Source organism: Phyllostomus hastatus, unplaced genomic scaffold (assembly GCF_019186645.2).
Source record: "Phyllostomus hastatus isolate PE091 unplaced genomic scaffold, TTU_PhHast_1.1 phas_contig_62, whole genome shotgun sequence".
NCBI lineage: Eukaryota > Metazoa > Chordata > Mammalia > Chiroptera > Phyllostomidae > Phyllostomus > Phyllostomus hastatus.
This window is the reverse complement of record NW_025333921.1, coordinates 9,501,598-9,519,106: the sequence shown is the minus strand read 5'-3', so window position 1 is coordinate 9,519,106 and position 17,509 is coordinate 9,501,598. Positions and strand designations below refer to the sequence as shown.

Genomic DNA, 17,509 nt, shown 5'->3' with positions numbered 1-17,509 from the left:
AGGTTAATAGTGTTTGTTGTATGAATAAGATAACCGATATGCCAAAGGGATAGGTCAAAACTGCAATCCATGTACTGTCTCTATCATATCATGCCTAGAATTTAATGAAATCCACCAAGCAGAAAGCCTATTAAACATTCCTATGTGATCAGTACCATTATAACAGACACCAACATCAGCAAATTGATTTAAAAACAAAGCGTAACAATATTAAAGCAGCCTCACCCTTAAATCATGACAGATGTTTTCATTTTAAATTTTTGTTTCAACACAAGTAAATTAAGATGCATACCTGTTCTATCTCCTTGGAATTGGAGGTCTGGTTTTCGCCCATGACTCCAGGCTGCTCATTTTCCCACGGTAATTTATTTTTTCCTTTTCCTGCACTTAAAACCCTTCGGGCACAAACAGTTGGACTGTAAGATCCGTAAATCTGCATGCTATCCCTTGTGTGGTCACCACAGTGACAGTACGCACTCTGAGTTCTGTTACCAGCCAAAAGCCAGTCTGTATCTGCTCCATGTGCCAAATGGCTTGACCTACCCTGGGCAGATGATGGCATGAGTATCGCATACTCTACAAATCCCTGTTCTGTTAACCTTGGGAGGGTTTTCCTAGCCAATCTGGCTTGCACAGCATTCATCACTCCATCTCCATTATCTTGTAGTTCAACAGCATCCACAGCTTTGAAAAGAGTGCTGGTTTTACCTGAGCCCATTGATGATGCCAACACAGCAAAGGCTTCGAGAGCTGCTTGGCGAACCCTGCGTTTGCTATCTACTAGAGCTGGGGCAAGATCAAAAGACAGCTTGGTTAAGTCAAAATCCTCACTGGGATAAGTCAAGAGGGAGCAAATGCAAATATTCACCACCTCCTCCCTTACTCTGGAATGCTTATGTTTGAGATGTTCAAGGAGTAAACAAAGCACCTGTTGAGGACCTACTTCCTTCATTAGCTTGAGGAAGATTTTCATGTACTCTTGTTTGATCACCAACTTGTTGTCTGCCAGCACTTTGACAGAAGCTGCTATAACTGGTCCCAAGAAGTGTTGTACCTGCTCTCCAAGGCGAATAACCAATAAATGCAGAACCTGAAGTGTGCCATGGACCACTCTGAAGTTAGAATCGTCTAACAAATTATAGAGCAAGCTAATAAAACTGACAAGGCTAGAATGTGGGGTAGAACTAACGTTAAACCGTCCCATCACCTGTTTTAATTCCTCAACAGCCTGAGTCCGGTTCTTATAGTCTTCCTGATCTAACAATCTTGAATGAAGCTCCTGAGGAATAATCCCAAATTTAAAATTGCTGTTGGAAGTGGTCACTGCATAGGGAAGGGGATCTTCAGGAAAACCACAGGCTTCAAGTTCCAAATAATAGGGAACCTGACTGCCAAACTGGGACTCCAGGCGGCGATTGTAGTGTCTCCTCAAGGCAGACGGCAGGCGAGAGATATAGGACTGAAACTTCTCTTGGCCAAGTCGCTCCCCAATTTGTTGAAGTGCACAGAAAGCTGTCTCAGATTCTTCTTCTATCTCCTGATCGCCAAGCTTTCGGGCCAAGGATATTATCACCTCAGTAAGATCTAGGCCGAGCAACAAATCCTCAGTAGTAAGCAAGATAGGGAACAGGAGCGCTGTGGAAGCTCTAAGCCGGGCATCAGTACTTTCCAATCCTTGCTGTATAAGTGTTCTCAGCACCTGTCCAGCACTACGTTTCAGACATATGTGTAAGATCTGCAACGCATCTTTCCGCAGGGCTGGATTCTCTTCCCGTAAAGAGACAACCAATTGAGGCAGAAGTGCTAAGCTAAAGGCCTCTTCTAGTTGGCCTGCCTCCCCCTGACCCCGAAGAACGTCCGAGAGGAGTTGCAAGCAAAGTCGTTTCTCATCATTATCTCCTTCTACAAGCACTCGACCCAGGGCTCGATACAAGGCTTCCTTCCGTCTGGGGAAGCCAAGCCGACCACCCCGCCGCGGCAAAACAGCCTGCAAAGCCTGGAAGGCCTCAGAAGGATCCGGCGCGGTCCGGAAGAGTTGAAGGAGCCGACTTTCCTCTTCATCTCCCCCTGACAAACTACCTCCAGACCCATTCCAACTACTTGAGATTGCCTCTGCGGGCATCAAGAGGGTTGAGGCCAGAGGCGAAGGTGTAGGGGGACAGGAACTATGGTCTCCTGAAGCTCCGGGGCAGCAGTAATTTTTCCCGTCTCTCATGGTGCCCCCACCTCGACTTACATCACTCTCTGGAGCGGAAGGAAGACTGCGGCTCTGGGGGCGATAGGAACATTGGGGTGGAAGGGGATGCAGCAGGAGCAGTGCGGAGGGCGCAGCCGCCATGAAGGGTCGTTAGGAGGTGGAGGCTGGAGGGAACCATCGTCTCCAAAGCGCTTGATGGAGCCCAACCTTCTTGTCCCTCTCCAAGTCCCAAGCTGCAAAGGTGGAAAAGCAGCAGTTTCAGCCAGGTGCCCAGCCGCCCCCAACACCCCCCAACTCGGAAGCCTTAGGCAAAATGGCCCCCGCCTAAGCCCCCGACCCCACGGCTACCACCCGTAACCAGGGGTGCCACGTGACCAAACCCATCGCTTCCATGGTGATGTATCCAGCGCGGACCTCTTGGCCCGGAAATCAACCTGCCTGGTGACCGCTGGGTCATGTAGTTCACATCAGGCGTTAAAACTAAGTCGAAGTCTCCTGGAAAAGGAAGTGAAAACGTCGGGAGTGTAGCAGGCTTAGAGAACGAATCAACAACTGAGAAAGCAAGGAGGGTGTGAGTATGGGAGGAGGCGGGGAGTAGCATTAGGCGGAAGTGACTGTATCCTGGTATCCTAGTTCAGGGCGGAAGTTCCCTGCCCCACCCGTGAGAATTGAGGTTTGACTAGAGGCAAGGGAGGATCCAGCCCGGATTCCAGTTGTTCACGGCTCTTCCTGTCGTTGCCGGCGCGATTCCTTGGACTCAGGTATTTTCCTTTTGCTGTCCCCCTGCAGCGCAGGCATTAGCAGAGTTTTGCCGGAATGCCATTGGTGATGGAGAGAGGTAAAGAAATAAACAGGAGCAAGCCGAGAGAGAGGAGACATCTTGTACAGGAGTAGTTTAGCTTTGTAAGCGAGTTGCAATCTACAGCCCTGAGGAAGTGCCGTCCCTTCCCCCTGTGGTCCGCTTACTGGGACCAAAGTTGCGCATCAAGGCCAAGCTCAGAGTTTACGTACTTCTTTCAAATCCTGGTCTTTTGGGCCCTTTCTCTCCCTGCTCGTCTCCCTGACCCCTCATTCCCTACTTTACTTAAGCTCGGCGGTGAAGGATTCAAGGTTTTATGTCAGTTTTCCGTACCACCATCACTTTAGGTTCTTTTTGAAAACATAACCTTGGAAATGTCTTTTTCTGACCCCAAAGCTAAACTACCTCTCCCTTATATGTTCTCAAAGTCTCCTAATGCAGTTCCTCTGTGGGACTCACCCCTCCCACCCCCTCTTGTCACCCCAGCCTCTCTGCAGCATCTTCCTGTGTCTCTGCAGCCTTTCAGTCTCCTGGAAACGGAGATTGCAAAGAAAATTTTAGTTGGGGTAGAAGATCTCGACATCACAGTCCTAAGAGACTTATGCTGTGTAGATTTAAGGCTGATACTAGACGTTATTTTAGATAAAGTGTGTATTTGACGTGCATTTTCTCCTTGTAAATGAAATTTAAGCAGTCACATTTGAAGAGATGGGGTGTCTGGTGTAAGGCTGACTTCTTCAAAGCGTGGAAGAGAATTTTTTTGTCTTTGAAGTAATAGCACAGTTACTTTTGAATCACCCAGTGAGAAAAGTCTGGATTTTCATTTGAAGTCTCCAATTTATACACTTCAAATGCAAGTGTTCTATCTGGCTCTGTGCTACTTGGGATGTCTCTTAGATACACTTGAGTCACATGTGACAAACCACTTTATAAATAATGTTGCTGAATAACTTAAGAATAATTTCTGGATGTTTTCTTAAAGCTCAATTTGAATACCATAGGTTTCTTTTTTCTTTTGGGACTAGAGTAAGTGTTAATAAAGTTTGTGTAAACCATGCAACCTGGTTTTGGTTTTAAGTTCTACATTGTTCCTTTAAAATTACACATTTTGGTGGTTAAATGAATCTACCTAAATTTGATTTAGCTATATTTCAGTAGATCAAAGAAAAAACATTCTCTCTCTCTCTTTTTTTTTTTTGTAGGAACAGGTTAAGGGCAGGGAGAAAAAATCCAAGAGATGCTTGTAGCAGTTGTCAGTAAGAAGGAATGTCTGGTTTTCATATTCCCAATGTATACTTTTACTCATATATTCTCAGATTTCAGGAACCTAATTCAAACTAATCTGAATAAGAGAATGATTTACATTTTAGAATGTACACATTAGAATGCTGGTTTATGTTGGAATAGGTTACCCTTTTCCAGTGATTAGAATTTTCAGGCTGAAAATCTAGTGCACGCCTTCCTATATCTGAGAGCTTGGGACTAGTAAGTAGAGGTTTTCTTGTAATCATGGAATCAAAGAAAAGGAACTTAAAAAGGCTTGAATGATAGTCATCATCAAAGTTACGGTATAAGCTTAAGAGTTATCCCTTGTCCCTATAGAGAATCCTTCTCCAGGGGCTTAGATACTTAAAAGAACCAGTTACCATGTCCTTTTCCTTAGAACAAAGCTGGATAAATCTTCATTTGACTACTTTAGCAGATCCTTGTGGGTAGATCACTGTGTTATAGATTGCAATTTATCTGTTACATTTAATTTCCTGGATGAAGACTTGGAATATGCATTAGTCTCCATGGATATTTAGGAAATGAGATCTTAACAGCATGACATATCTTTTTTTTTAAGATTTTATTTGTTTATTTTTAGAGATGGGAAAGGGAGGGAGAAAGGGAAAGAAACATCTGAGAGAAAAACCTATTAAAGCTCCCAAATAGGTATGTGCTGTGATCCTAATCAAACTAAGGACCTTTCCACTTTGTGGATAGTGCTCAACCACCTGAACCACACTGGTCAAGGAAGGATCACATATCTTACTAATTATCTTTTAGGGTTATTTTGTGGAAAATGAATCTCATCCATTTAATGTGCATTCTGTTTATTTCTATTACAAAGATTTTTTAAGTCTTATTTTTGAGTTCTAGGAAATTCTAGGAGTTTATTGACTAGAAAAGCCTTTTATATTGAGTCATAGATATAGATAAGTCAAAAAAATTAATTCCAGAATAGGGAAATATACTGCTAGGTGTATTAATAGTACACCCCTGAAAGTTGAAAGGAGTTAATTATGCATACATTGAAAATAGCAAATTCAGGTAAAACAGGTTAAAATATCAGTGATTTCAAAAAAGTTTAGTTGAAATAAGGGATTACAGGAGTGTTTCTGATATGTAACTTAATTTTTTGAGCTAAATTTAAGCAAGGTAAACACAAGTGCTTTAAAAATATCCTTTATTTCCTTTGTCAATGATAAGATATTAGTTGGTTAAATGAACCACTATCGTTTTTTCGGTGTTTTTACACAAGTGTTGCAGACTTCAGGAATATTGAAAATCATTGTGAGTTCTGTAAACTATTAAGAATTTTGTATAGCTTAAGAAGTTATTGTGAAGAAATACTATGCAATAAATATTAACAGATAATTATAATACTACCACTACTTATTGAGTGTTTGCAATGTGCCATACAGTGTGCTAGGTACTTACTAAATTTTAATTCATTTAATTCTCACAACAAATTTTGGGGGTTACATTTTCTACATTTGTATGATGGCACACTTTATGGATGTTTCAATTGGAGAGAATTGGACAGAGAAAGAAAATAAAATTCAAATTAGCCAATTTAGCTACTTGGTTGGAGTTTTGGAAAAGTTTTGGTAGGGGAGAGTGTTTAACCTATAGGATAAAGTTAGATTTTTCCATTATTGGTCATTCATATCTTTTACTATATTGATGTATTATTTGATTATATAGATTTTAATCTTTGGGGGTTTCTGTTTTGAATCTTTTTAGTTTCTTGTTTGAATCAAAACTTTAAGAATGTTAGGAAATGATGAGCTTAAAAAAATTCAAGAAATTGACTTCCGGCCAAGATGGAGGCCCTAGATAGACACACTGTGCCTCTATGCACAACCAAAAGAAGGACAACAACAAATTTAAAAACAAGAAACAACCAGAACTGACAGGAAATCAAACTGTATGGAAGTATGGCAACCAAGGAGTTAAAGAAGAAACGCTCCCTCAGACTGGTAGGAGGAGACGTGCAGCCAGGTGGAAAGGACTCACAGCAAAGCAGCAGTTTGAGGACCAGGGTGGGCAAGGCAGCGGCTGGCAGACTGGGTGGTCCCTCATTTGTGTGCAGATAAACCAGGAAGAACAACTGGGGAGTGAGATAGATGGAGCAACCCAGGGTTCTAGCTCAGGGAAATAAAGCCTCAAAATATATGACTGAAAACACCTGTGGGTGTTGAAGTGGCTGCAGGAGAAACTCTCAGCCTCACAGGAGAGTTCACTGGAGAGACCCACTGGGTCCTAGAACGTGCACAAACCCTCCCACACGGGAATCAGCATCAGAAGGGTCCAATTTGCTTGTGGGTAGTGGGGGAAGTGACTGAAAATGGGCAGAGTGGAGCAAGTGGCACTGTTCCCTCTCAGCCCCTCCCCCACATAGAGTGCCACATTGCAGTGTTGTGGGTTGTCCTGCCCTGGTGAACACCTAAGCCTCTGCACCTTACTATGTACAAGGCATGCCAAGACAAAAAAAAAATGGCCCAAATGAAACAACATATCAAAGCTCCAGAAAAAATACAACTAAGTGATGAAGAGATAGCCAGCCTATCAATGTACAGTTCGGAACACTGGTAATCAGAAAGATCACAGAATTGATTGAGTATGGTAGCAAAATAGAGGAAAAAGTGACGGTTATGTAAAGTGAGTTAAAGGAAAATGTACAGGGAACCAACAGTGATGGGAAGGAAACCAGGACTCAGGTCAATGGTTTGGACCAGAAGGAAGGAAGAAACACTCAACCAGAACAGAATGAAGAAACAAGAATTCAAAAAAATGAGGAGAGGCTTAGGAACCTCCGAGACAACTTTAAATGTTCCAACATCCAAATCATAGGGTTGCAGAAGGAGAAGAGGAGGAGCAAGAAATTGAAAACTTACTTGCGGAAAAAATAATGAAGGAGAACTTCCCCAGTTGGACCAAGGAAATAGACTTTCAGGAAGCCCAGAGAGTCCCAAAGAATTTGGATCCAAAGAGGAACACACCAAGGCACATCATCATTAAGTTACCCAAGATTAAAGGGAAGGAGAGAATCCTAAAAGCAGCAAGAGAAAAGGAGACAGTGACCTACAAAGGAGTGCCCATAAGACTATCTGCTGATCTCTCAAAAGAAACCTTGTAGGCAGGAAGGGGCTGGAAAGAAGTATTCAGTCATGAAAGTCAAGGACCTACATCCAAGATTACTCTATCCAGCAAAGCTATCATTTAGAATGGAAGGGCAGATAAAGTGCTTCTCAGATAAGGTCAAGTTAAAGGAGTTCATCATCACCAAACCCTTATAGGAAATGTTAAAGGGACTTATCTAAGAAAAGGAAAATAAAAAATATGAACAGTAAAATGACAACAAACTCACAGCTATTAACAACCAAACCTAAAAAAAAACAAAAACAAAAGCAAACAACCAGAACAGGAACAGAATCACAGAAATGGAGATCCCATGGAGGGTTTTCAGTGGAGGAGTGGGAGGGGAAGAGAGGGGGAAAAGGTACAGAGAATAAGTAGCAAAAATGGTAGGTACAAAATAGACAGGAGGAGGTTAAGAATAGTATACGAAATGTAGAAGCCAAAGAACTTATATGTATGACACCTGGACATGAACTAAAGAGGGGAATGTGGGTGGGAGGGGTGTGCAGGGCAGAGGGGAAATGGGACAACTGTAATAGCATGATCAATAAAATATATTTTAAAAATTTTAAAAAATAAAGCTTTCCATGTGCTATGAAAAAAATCAAGAAATTATTAGTTTCTTTTTACACATGTGGAATTGGAACAGGTGTTCTGGATGTATATCAGTGATATACTTTAAATTACTTAGATTTCCTGGCTGGCATAGCTCAGTGGATCGAGTGCGGGCTGTGAACCAAAGCATCCCAGGTTCGATTCCCAGTCAGGGCACATGCCTGGGTTGCAGGCCATGGCCCCCAGCAACCGTACATTGATGTCTCTCTCTCTCTCTCTCTTTCTCCCTCCCTTCCCTCTCTAAAAATAAATAAAATCTTTAAAAAAATAAATAAATTACTTAGGCTTATGTTCTAAAGCCATTGTGCATATCTAAGTCAAAACTATAATTTTATACAGAAATCCAAGTTTTGTTTCATTTTAAGCACTAATTTGTATAAGTTAACAGAATTTCATATCCATTGCAACCAGTTTTTCAGTGGATGGGTTAATTATGTAACTTTTAGTTTTCAGTACTGGCTTTGTGGACTTGCTTTCTACTATGTCATTCCTGAATCTGTGATGTAGTGATTCATATTATAAACGGCACTAATTTTACTTTTGTTTCTCCACGTATAAAGTCAATCTCAGTAAAAAGGAAAATACGTCAACTTGTAATATAGACTCAATGGTAAAATTATGTGCCATCATTAGTTGAATTCTTTGAGGGAAACTGAACTGTGGGAAAGAAATATAAGAAAACAGCTGATATGATAAAATACTTTCTTAAATTCATAAATTACACATTTTACAGAAAAGTATTTGTCTGAATTTTTTAAAAACAATCCTCATTTCCCTTCACCATTTATTTGCTTTCATTGTAACAGATAATTGCCTCCCAACTGATTTCAGCATGACTGTTTTGTAACTTAGGTATCAATTAAGTAGTTACTAAACACACACCTTGACCTTTATTAGCTTTGTTTTAAAACCTAAAATTGTGAAGCTGCCATAGGTAATTTTATCTAACATTGTCTTTATGTTGTGAATATTTATGTAACAGGAATGTGATTAGAAGTGAATAACAACACTATTACCTTTTTAAAAACTTTTCAAATGAATGCCATTTATTCAATATTGACTAATTCCGTTACCTGGATTTGGAGTATACCTAAAATTTGTTTTATAATACCAAAATTAAAAACAAAATAAGTATGGCAGAGATGTGGAGGAAGAAGAATCAGTCTTTTTATGATATAAAAAAGGGAAGTGGATGTTTCATAGATTCCTCTTTATTTCATTTCAAATCCTTTTTGTATTTTGTATCTGATCTACATAGTGTTTGTTTATATTTTATATATACATGTATATGTATGTGATCTATCCTTTTTGGGTTTCTAGTCTGCACTTTTTTTTAGTTTCTTGTTTGAATTAAAACTTCAATAAGATTAAAAAATTATGAGCTCGTGAGGCAGTATAGCGTAGTATTTAAGAACACTAGAGACAGAGTTTCAAGGTTTAAGTCTTCCCTTGGGTTTAATTCGTGCCTCAGATTTCTTTACAAAATAGGAGTAATAATAACAGTGCCTATATTGTGGTGTTACTCTGCAGATGAAAGCTTAGTACATACGACAGTCATACAAAGGCAGCATTTGTAAATATATTCAGTAAGTATTTTAAGCAGGTCATTGTTCAGAATTTTTAATTTTTAATGTAATGTATAGAGAACATTGTTCTAACATTTAAAAAAAAGTAAGGTCCCAGTAATGTCTCTTAATTAAGCGATCTTATTGACTCATATGAACTCTTTAAACTTCAGATTCTACATGTATAGATCTCATGCCAAATTTAGTAGCTGATATATGCATAACATTTCAAAAACATGCAAAAGTAGAATAGAATAATATGATGAACCCTCATGTGCCTGTCAGCCAGCTTCAATATTTATCAACTCATGACATCATCGCTATCTCTGTCTACTCTGTTATCCTATATTAGTAGTTTGAAGCAAATCACTGAGATTATATTATTTTATTTATAAATATTCCAGTATGAATATGTATGTATAAAAGATAAAAACTCTTAAAAATGTAACAACAGCCATGGCCAGGTAGCTCATTTGGTTACAGAGTTGTCCCCATACACCAAGGTTGCAGGTTTGATCCCTAGTCAGGGCACATAAATAAAAGAATCAACCATTGAATGCATAAATAAGTGAAACAACAAGTAGATGTTTCTCTCTCACTTCCTCTTTCTCTCTAGAGAAATAAGTAAATCATTTTTTAAAAATTATAACTATGAGATCACTGTTCAGCAATAAAATATAATAATGATTACTTAAGATAATCAATAATCTAGTCACTAAAACTTTGTAGTTGTTCCCTGTGGTGTGTGTACATATGCATGTATATGCACATGCCTCTGTGGTTCACATGCTATATTTGGTTAATACATCTTTAAGTTTATTTTAATCTGTAGGCTCATTCTCTTTTTATTCCTTTTAGTTTATTATTGAAGCATTTAAGTTATTTCATAAAATTTCTTAGGTTGTTTTTGCTGATTCCATCTTTCTGCTTTTTCTGTTCTCTGTGTGTCAGGTAAATTTTTAGTTGAATCTATATTGTTGACTACATGTTTGATTTTGGTGTGTGGTGGGGAGTGGTGCAAGAATATGCACCACTGGTGGTTTTATGGTCTTCCATCAGAAGACCCCAATGTCTGGTTGTCTCTTTGTGATGTTAGCAGTACTTCATAATTAGTGCCTACCTCCATTAATTCATTAAGATTGCAGAATGATAATATTCTGTCATTTCTTCTTTATTTACTAACTGGAATACTTTTATAAAAAGAAAGCTCATCTGTCTGGTAAGCCAGTGGTACAGTTAGTACCACTAACCAATGTACCAACTAACCACTAACCAAGTAGGAAACCAATGATAAATGCTTGATTCTTTCTTTTTAGTTACTAGGTTCTCAATAATGACTTGATTGATTAGCATCCTCCAGTGGCGAACAGTAAGAACTTTTTTAAAGTATAATGTTTATTGTTATGAACTCATGAATTTAAGTATATCTGATGTGTCTTAATCAATTTCATTTACTATTATGGAGCAGTTTGTTCCAGCTTTTGCTAGTGAGAGCTTGCTCACTTAGTCTCCTAATTTTTTATGACCTTAATCATTGATAGCTTTCTTGCTACCTAGTAAAGATTTCAAATTTGTCTGGACATTTTTCTGCCCCTTGGCCTGAAATTAGCCATTTGGCCAAGGAGTTATGTTCCCTTGAAGGGGAACAATATTTAGGGACCACATTTGAATGCCATGAGTGCTCTTTGCTACTTGGTTGGCCATAGTTTCTCACACTTTCCAGTAGACAGAATTAGATGATATAATTATTTTCTTCCTTAAAATAATATTATGTATATTTTATACATTTTTATATCTCTTACATGTATTTTATGTTGTATACATAGGTTATGTATTAGTGTATGTTTCTATATATATTCTGTATATAATTTTATTTATTATGTTTCTATATAATTTTATTCAAAATCAGACTACAAGATTTACATTTAATGTCTCAGTCTTACATTTTTATCTTTTTCTCCCATACTGAGAATCCCAGATCACAATGACCCTGGGGATGATAGAATTAGAAATGTCTTGTAATGATGGATTTGTGACAATGCACTGATAACATTTTCAGAATACAAATGTCACTTCCAACAGTAATGTGATTACTGCAAATGGTGTAAGATTTGGGGGTGGGGGTGCATATCTTACTAGGGATGGTATAATAAATTACTGTTTTAAAGTTATTTGAAATGTTATGATTAGAAATGTATGATTAGATTGGGCCTTTGATATCATATCTAAAAAGTTACTGCTGTACCCAAGGTCATCTAGATTTTTCTCCTGTGTTATCTTCTAGGAGTTTTATAGTTTTGCTTTTACATTTATATCTATGATCTATTTTGAGTTAATTTTTATGAAGGATGGGTATCCAAATAGTTAACGGAATCATTTGTTGAAAGACTTTTCTCTGTTGTGTTGCCATCACTGCTTCATTAAAGATCAGTTGACTGTATTTCTGTGAGTCTTTTTCTGGGCTTTTCATTCTGTTCCATTGGTCTATTTGTTTTTTCACTTGCGACATACTGTCTTGATTACTATAGCTTTGTGATAATTCCTGAAGTATTGTTAGTTCTTCATTATTGAGTTAGCTATGAGTCTGTTGCCTTTTCATAAAACTACAAAATCAGTTTGCAATATCCATAAAATAACTTGCTGGAATTTTGATTGGGATTACATTGTACCTATAGTTCAAGTTGAAAAGAACTTGCATCTTAATAATACTGTCTTCCTATCCATGAACATGGAATATCTTTCCACATTGATTTGGTTAGTTCTTTGATTTCTTTCATTAGAATTTTGTAGTTCTTGTCTAGATCTTGTACATAATTTGTTAGATTTACACCTAAGTATTTCATTTTTTAGGTGTTAGTGTCAATGATAATATGTTTCTAATTTCAAATTCCGCTTGTTCATTGCTGGTGTATAGGAATGCGATCAGCTTTTGTATATCAACTTTGTATTTTGCAAGCTTACCAAAATTGCTTAGTAGTTCCAGAAGTTTTTCTGTTGATTGTTTTGGATTTTCTACTTAGACAGTCATGTCATCTGCCAACAAAGACAGTTCTATTTTTTCTTTCCAGTTAGTATACATTTTATTTTCCTTTATCGTCCCATTGCATTAGCTAGCTCTCTTTTTTAAATCCCTATACTTATTTTTTTATCCATTTGTGTTTCCTGTTAATCTTTCTCTTTTCAGTCTGAAGTTATTCTTTTTATCAAATCAGACAAATGGGGATTGAGAGGGGTATGTTTCATGAAACAGCACACATACTTAAATTAATTAAATTAATTGCATGTAAAGGAATTGAGTTTTTAAATGCTTGTAGACTTCCAAGTAAAGTTAATTTTGACTGAGCCTTTTGAGAATTTGAACTGAGAGAAGAAATGTAGACAAAATCTGTCATATGGTAAGAAAATATTTGTGCAGCATTGTAGTCAATTACATGGCATGTATTGGATTGAAAAGGCATTGTGGAAAAAATGGGACTTAGTGAAAGTGATTATGAGAAGAGGCACTTCAAATAAAATGAGGTTTAAGTTCTGTCTCCTGGCACCTCAAGTTATGTAGAACTTTATAAAACCATTTTCATGTAACCTTTTGAGATAGATGGGAGGTATTATTTTACAAATGAAAACATTGATGTTTAGATTAAGAAATTTACTAATACTATATAACAATATGTGACCTTAGTTAGGACTAAAACTTACTATCTGTGTTACCAATGTCTCTGTTCTTCGCTGTTATCATTTACACCTTGGTTGCCTTGCCATAGTACCATACACTAATAACTCTTTAACAGTTTATTGTGTCTTCATGTGCATTATCTGATTAGATTCTCTGAAGCCTTATGAGATACGTAGTTTAGGTATTATTATAATTTTACAGATAAGGAGAATAATGATGAGATAAGGTAAAGTTAACAATGTAAAGTAGGTAGAACTGCTTTCTTAATCCCATCAGTTACTTTCTATATCTGCTTGCCTTTCCTATTGTTCATTTTTCACTTTTCAGTCTAGATATTGACTTTTCTATTAGCCTAGGCTAAAAGAAGTTCAATAGGTTAAAAAGGTCAATACCATAATAAGTAAAATAACAGATGCAGATAGAAACTTATGTGTTCTAGTTTCTGTCTTCTTTCTTACCAATACTCTATTCTGGAATTAAGTACCTATTAGAAGACCCACCAGTTTCTTGAGACTTGTTTATACCATGAATGAGAATTATTCTAATAGATGTGTGTGGGATCATTTGGAAAGATCAGAAGTGGTTTGTGATGTCAGCTGTCAAGTGGCCATATTAATACAATGTGTTAACCTAAAATTGTGTTGAAAAATGTGAAATGATGAAGTTCTAGACGAAGATAAAAATTTCAATATTTGGATAGCTCCACTTAAAAATGCACAGGAATGAAGTGTTATACTCTCCTACCAATAATTATATTATTTAACAGTGTTGGGACTATTTTAACTTATTGATAATACTTTAAAAATAGAAGCTAAATCTACTTTTTCATTATTTCCATGACTTGTGTTTTAGGTATAAATGAGACAGGAAGGAGACAGTTTATATTGTGTTGCTGTTATATATTTTATCTATTTTAAGCAGCTGCTACAATCCAGTTTGAAGTATCTATGTATTGATTTCTCATGACTGACTTAAATTACTACAAAGTCAGTTGCTTTAAAAAAACAAATTTATTCCCTCACAATTCTAGAGATCAGACATCTGAAATTAGTATCACTGGGCTGAAATTAAGATGTTGGCAGGGCTGTGCACCCTCTGTAGTCTCTAGGGGAGAATCTGTGCCTTCTTTCAGCTTTTGGTGGCTGCCAGTATACCCAGTTTGTGGTTTCATCACTGTAATCTCTTCTCTCTGTAGCAGACTACCCTCTTCTTTTCTGTCTTTGCCAAATCTCCTTCCCTTTTCTTATAGGGAACCTGTGATTATATTTAGGGCCTACCAGGATTATCCAGGATAATCTCCCCAACTCAGAATCCTTAATAATATCTGCAAAGTCTTTTTTTTTTTTTTTTTTGCCATATAAAGTAGCATTCAAAGGTTTCCAGGATTTGGGGAGCCATTATTTAATCTACTAGAGTCCTTATTGCCTTTCACTTTTTCTCCTTTTTTTCCCCTCATCTCTTTTCTCCTATTTTTATTCTTTTTCATCTTTCAGAAGCACATGGTGGCAAGCAGATTGGATATGATCTGAATTTATGAACACAAGTTGAGTAGGTATGGTATAGATCAGTGAGTGACCCTTATTGTCCTTACTATAGAACATCAGATTGTGTTCACATTAACTTTTTGTCATCATCAAATTAGTTGACAATAGTGGTACCTTTGTAAAGTTTAGCACCCTTTATCAAATAATTATTGAATCTTGGGTAAAGTATGTGAGTTAACTGATATTTCTTTCCAATGAAAGGATGTGTTGATTAGATTGGCAGTCATTGACGATATTAGGAAAACAGCCAAATAGCTACTCACATTGTTTCATAATCAGTTTTATTAAGGAAATGTTTTCTCACCTTTGCATTTTGTTGTAGTTGTAGCTCAGACTTGAATGGAATGAAGGTAAACAGGAGGGTTGGCAGGCTTCTGATCCAATAGTTCATTGTCAAGAGACCTTTGTGGTCTGGGGCATAACACATAGCCTTTGGGCCTCTGTTCTTAATATCTAGACTAAAAGGAGTTGAATTATATGACTGGTAATATCTCTTTTAACTTTAAAAGCTTCTGTCTGGTATTTAGCATTAACTATTTAAAATAAAACAACAAACAACAAATCTTTTTTATTTTGTACTATTAAGAAAAGAATATTGGCAAGATTATTTTGAATTAACTGTTCATGCTTTTTATTTTTCTGTAGATGGACCACACATCCCCAACCTACATGCTTGCTAACTTAACCCACTTACATTCTGAACAACTTCTACAGGGTCTGAATCTTCTTCGTCAACATCACGAACTCTGTGACATCATTCTTCGAATAGGTGATGTTAAAATCCATGCTCACAAAGTGGTACTTGCCAGCATCAGCCCATATTTCAAAGCTATGTTCACTGGAAACCTTTCTGAGAAAGAGAACAATGAGGTTGAGTTTCAGTGCATTGACGAAACTGCTCTCCAGGCCATCGTGGAATATGCCTACACAGGAACTATTTTTATTTCACAGGACACAGTTGAATCTCTCCTTCCAGCAGCAAACCTACTCCAGATAAAACTTGTCCTGAAAGAATGTTGTGCATTTCTTGAAAGCCAGCTTGATCCTGGTAATTGCATTGGAATTTCTCGTTTTGCAGAGACATACGGTTGTCGTGACCTTTACTTGGCAGCCACTAAATACGTATGCCAAAATTTTGAAGCTGTTTGCCAGACTGAAGAGTTTTTTGAGCTTACACATGCTGATTTGGATGAAATTGTTTCCAATGACTGTTTGAATGTAGCTACAGAAGAGACTGTTTTTTATGCACTTGAGTCTTGGATCAATTATGATGTACAAGAACGCCAGAAATACTTAGCGCAGCTACTTAACAGTGTGCGATTACCATTGCTGAGTGTTAAGTTTCTCACTAGACTATATGAAGCAAATCATCTTATTCGTGATGATCGCACTTGTAAACATCTTTTGAATGAAGCCCTAAAGTACCACTTCATGCCTGAACATAGACTCTCTCATCAGACAGTCTTGATGACACGACCTCGCTGTGCTCCCAAAGTACTTTGTGCAGTAGGAGGAAAATCTGGATTGTTTGCCTGTTTGGATAGGTAAATAGAGGATTGTTGTTAAAGATTTTATACTTTTTAAATGTATTTTCCATGTTTTTAGAATAGTTTGAATTTCTTATTTTTTTTTATTTGTTTCTCCTTGCTTTTTCTCTTCTTCCTAAACACTTAACCTGGTTGTTTTAATCACATTGTCATCCGTCCTCTACAACTCTCAGTTATTAACACCCACCTGCACCCCAGTGCACAAACTTCATGTCTTCTGTTTACTCACTAACTTTTCTCCTACTTCATGTCTTTTTTTTTCTTTATAAAGTCATTTGTATCTTTATTTGAATCACACCAGGTCAGAGAGATTTATTATTGCTAGCTATATCAGAACATGCTAAAGAGAAGAGCTAGGAATCTGATGAGGGAGACTGAGGACAAGATTGGATTTGTATGAATCCAATGAATTAGAAGAACCACCAAAGAAATAAGAAAAAATAGGAAACTGATAGAAATCATGGACTTTATGTGTGATTTATTTTCTTCAGTATAAATTTTTTAATGACAGTTGTAGAAAAGTTTTCTAATAACCTGGATCTGTCAGATGATCTCTATTAAAAGACAAATAATAAATATTTTACACTTTGTGGCCATATGGTCTCTGTCATAACTACTCAACTCTACTATGTGTGAAAGAAGCCATAGGCAATACATAAATGAATTAGCTTAGCTGGGTTCCAATAAAACTTTTATTCACAAAAAGAGCTGGTGGGCTAAATTTGCCTCATAACCATAGTTTGCCAATCCCTGCTTTAGAGTATACAAGTAACTTTTATACATTGAAAGTATAGCTGGATGTTACCTTTGCCTTTCCTTTGAATGGAATTGCTTCATGAAAACTTTTATGTTGGATATATTTCTTTAATTCTGTGGATTTCTTTCTATTTCTAAAAACTTGGTTGTTTGTTTTCCCTGCCTCAATGGTAAGACACTGTTGATGTTTTATTGATGTCAACTGGTATATTCTATTGATATATACCACTATTGATGTCAACTGGTATATTCTGTACCTTTTTGAAAAGCCTCAGTGTGCATTTAATATTATCGTTGAAATTGGGCTACAAGTAAAAATATTAGTATGGTGAACTACGTAAATTGTTTACTCTTTTAAGATTATTTATTTGGGGGGGTGGGGAAGGTAAGGAAAAAGAGAGGGAGG

The 17,509-nt window shown here is 37.2% G+C and overlaps 2 protein-coding genes across 3 annotated transcripts in view; one reads left to right on the top strand and one right to left on the bottom strand.

The window, feature by feature from the left end:
- Positions 1-2,747, bottom strand: part of TOGARAM1 (TOG array regulator of axonemal microtubules 1) — a 105,297-nt gene extending 102,550 nt beyond the window's left edge. Inside the window, exons 1-2 of the mRNA XM_045848612.1 lie at positions 2,636-2,747; positions 293-2,430 (exon numbers count right to left, since the gene is read on the bottom strand). Coding sequence (XP_045704568.1) covers positions 293-2,338 — 2,046 coding nt within the window. The 5' untranslated portion in view covers positions 2,339-2,430; positions 2,636-2,747. The remainder of the gene's footprint in view (positions 1-292; positions 2,431-2,635) is intronic.
- A 95-nt stretch (positions 2,748-2,842) lies between these two features.
- Positions 2,843-17,509, top strand: part of KLHL28 (kelch like family member 28) — a 29,096-nt gene continuing 14,429 nt past the window's right edge. Inside the window, exons 1-2 of one of the 2 annotated variants that reach the window (XM_045848606.1) lie at positions 2,843-2,958; positions 15,446-16,344. In XM_045848606.1, coding sequence (XP_045704562.1) covers positions 15,446-16,344 — 899 coding nt within the window. In that variant the 5' untranslated portion in view covers positions 2,843-2,958. The remainder of the gene's footprint in view (positions 2,959-15,445; positions 16,345-17,509) is intronic. The other variant, XM_045848607.1, reaches the window with a different exon arrangement.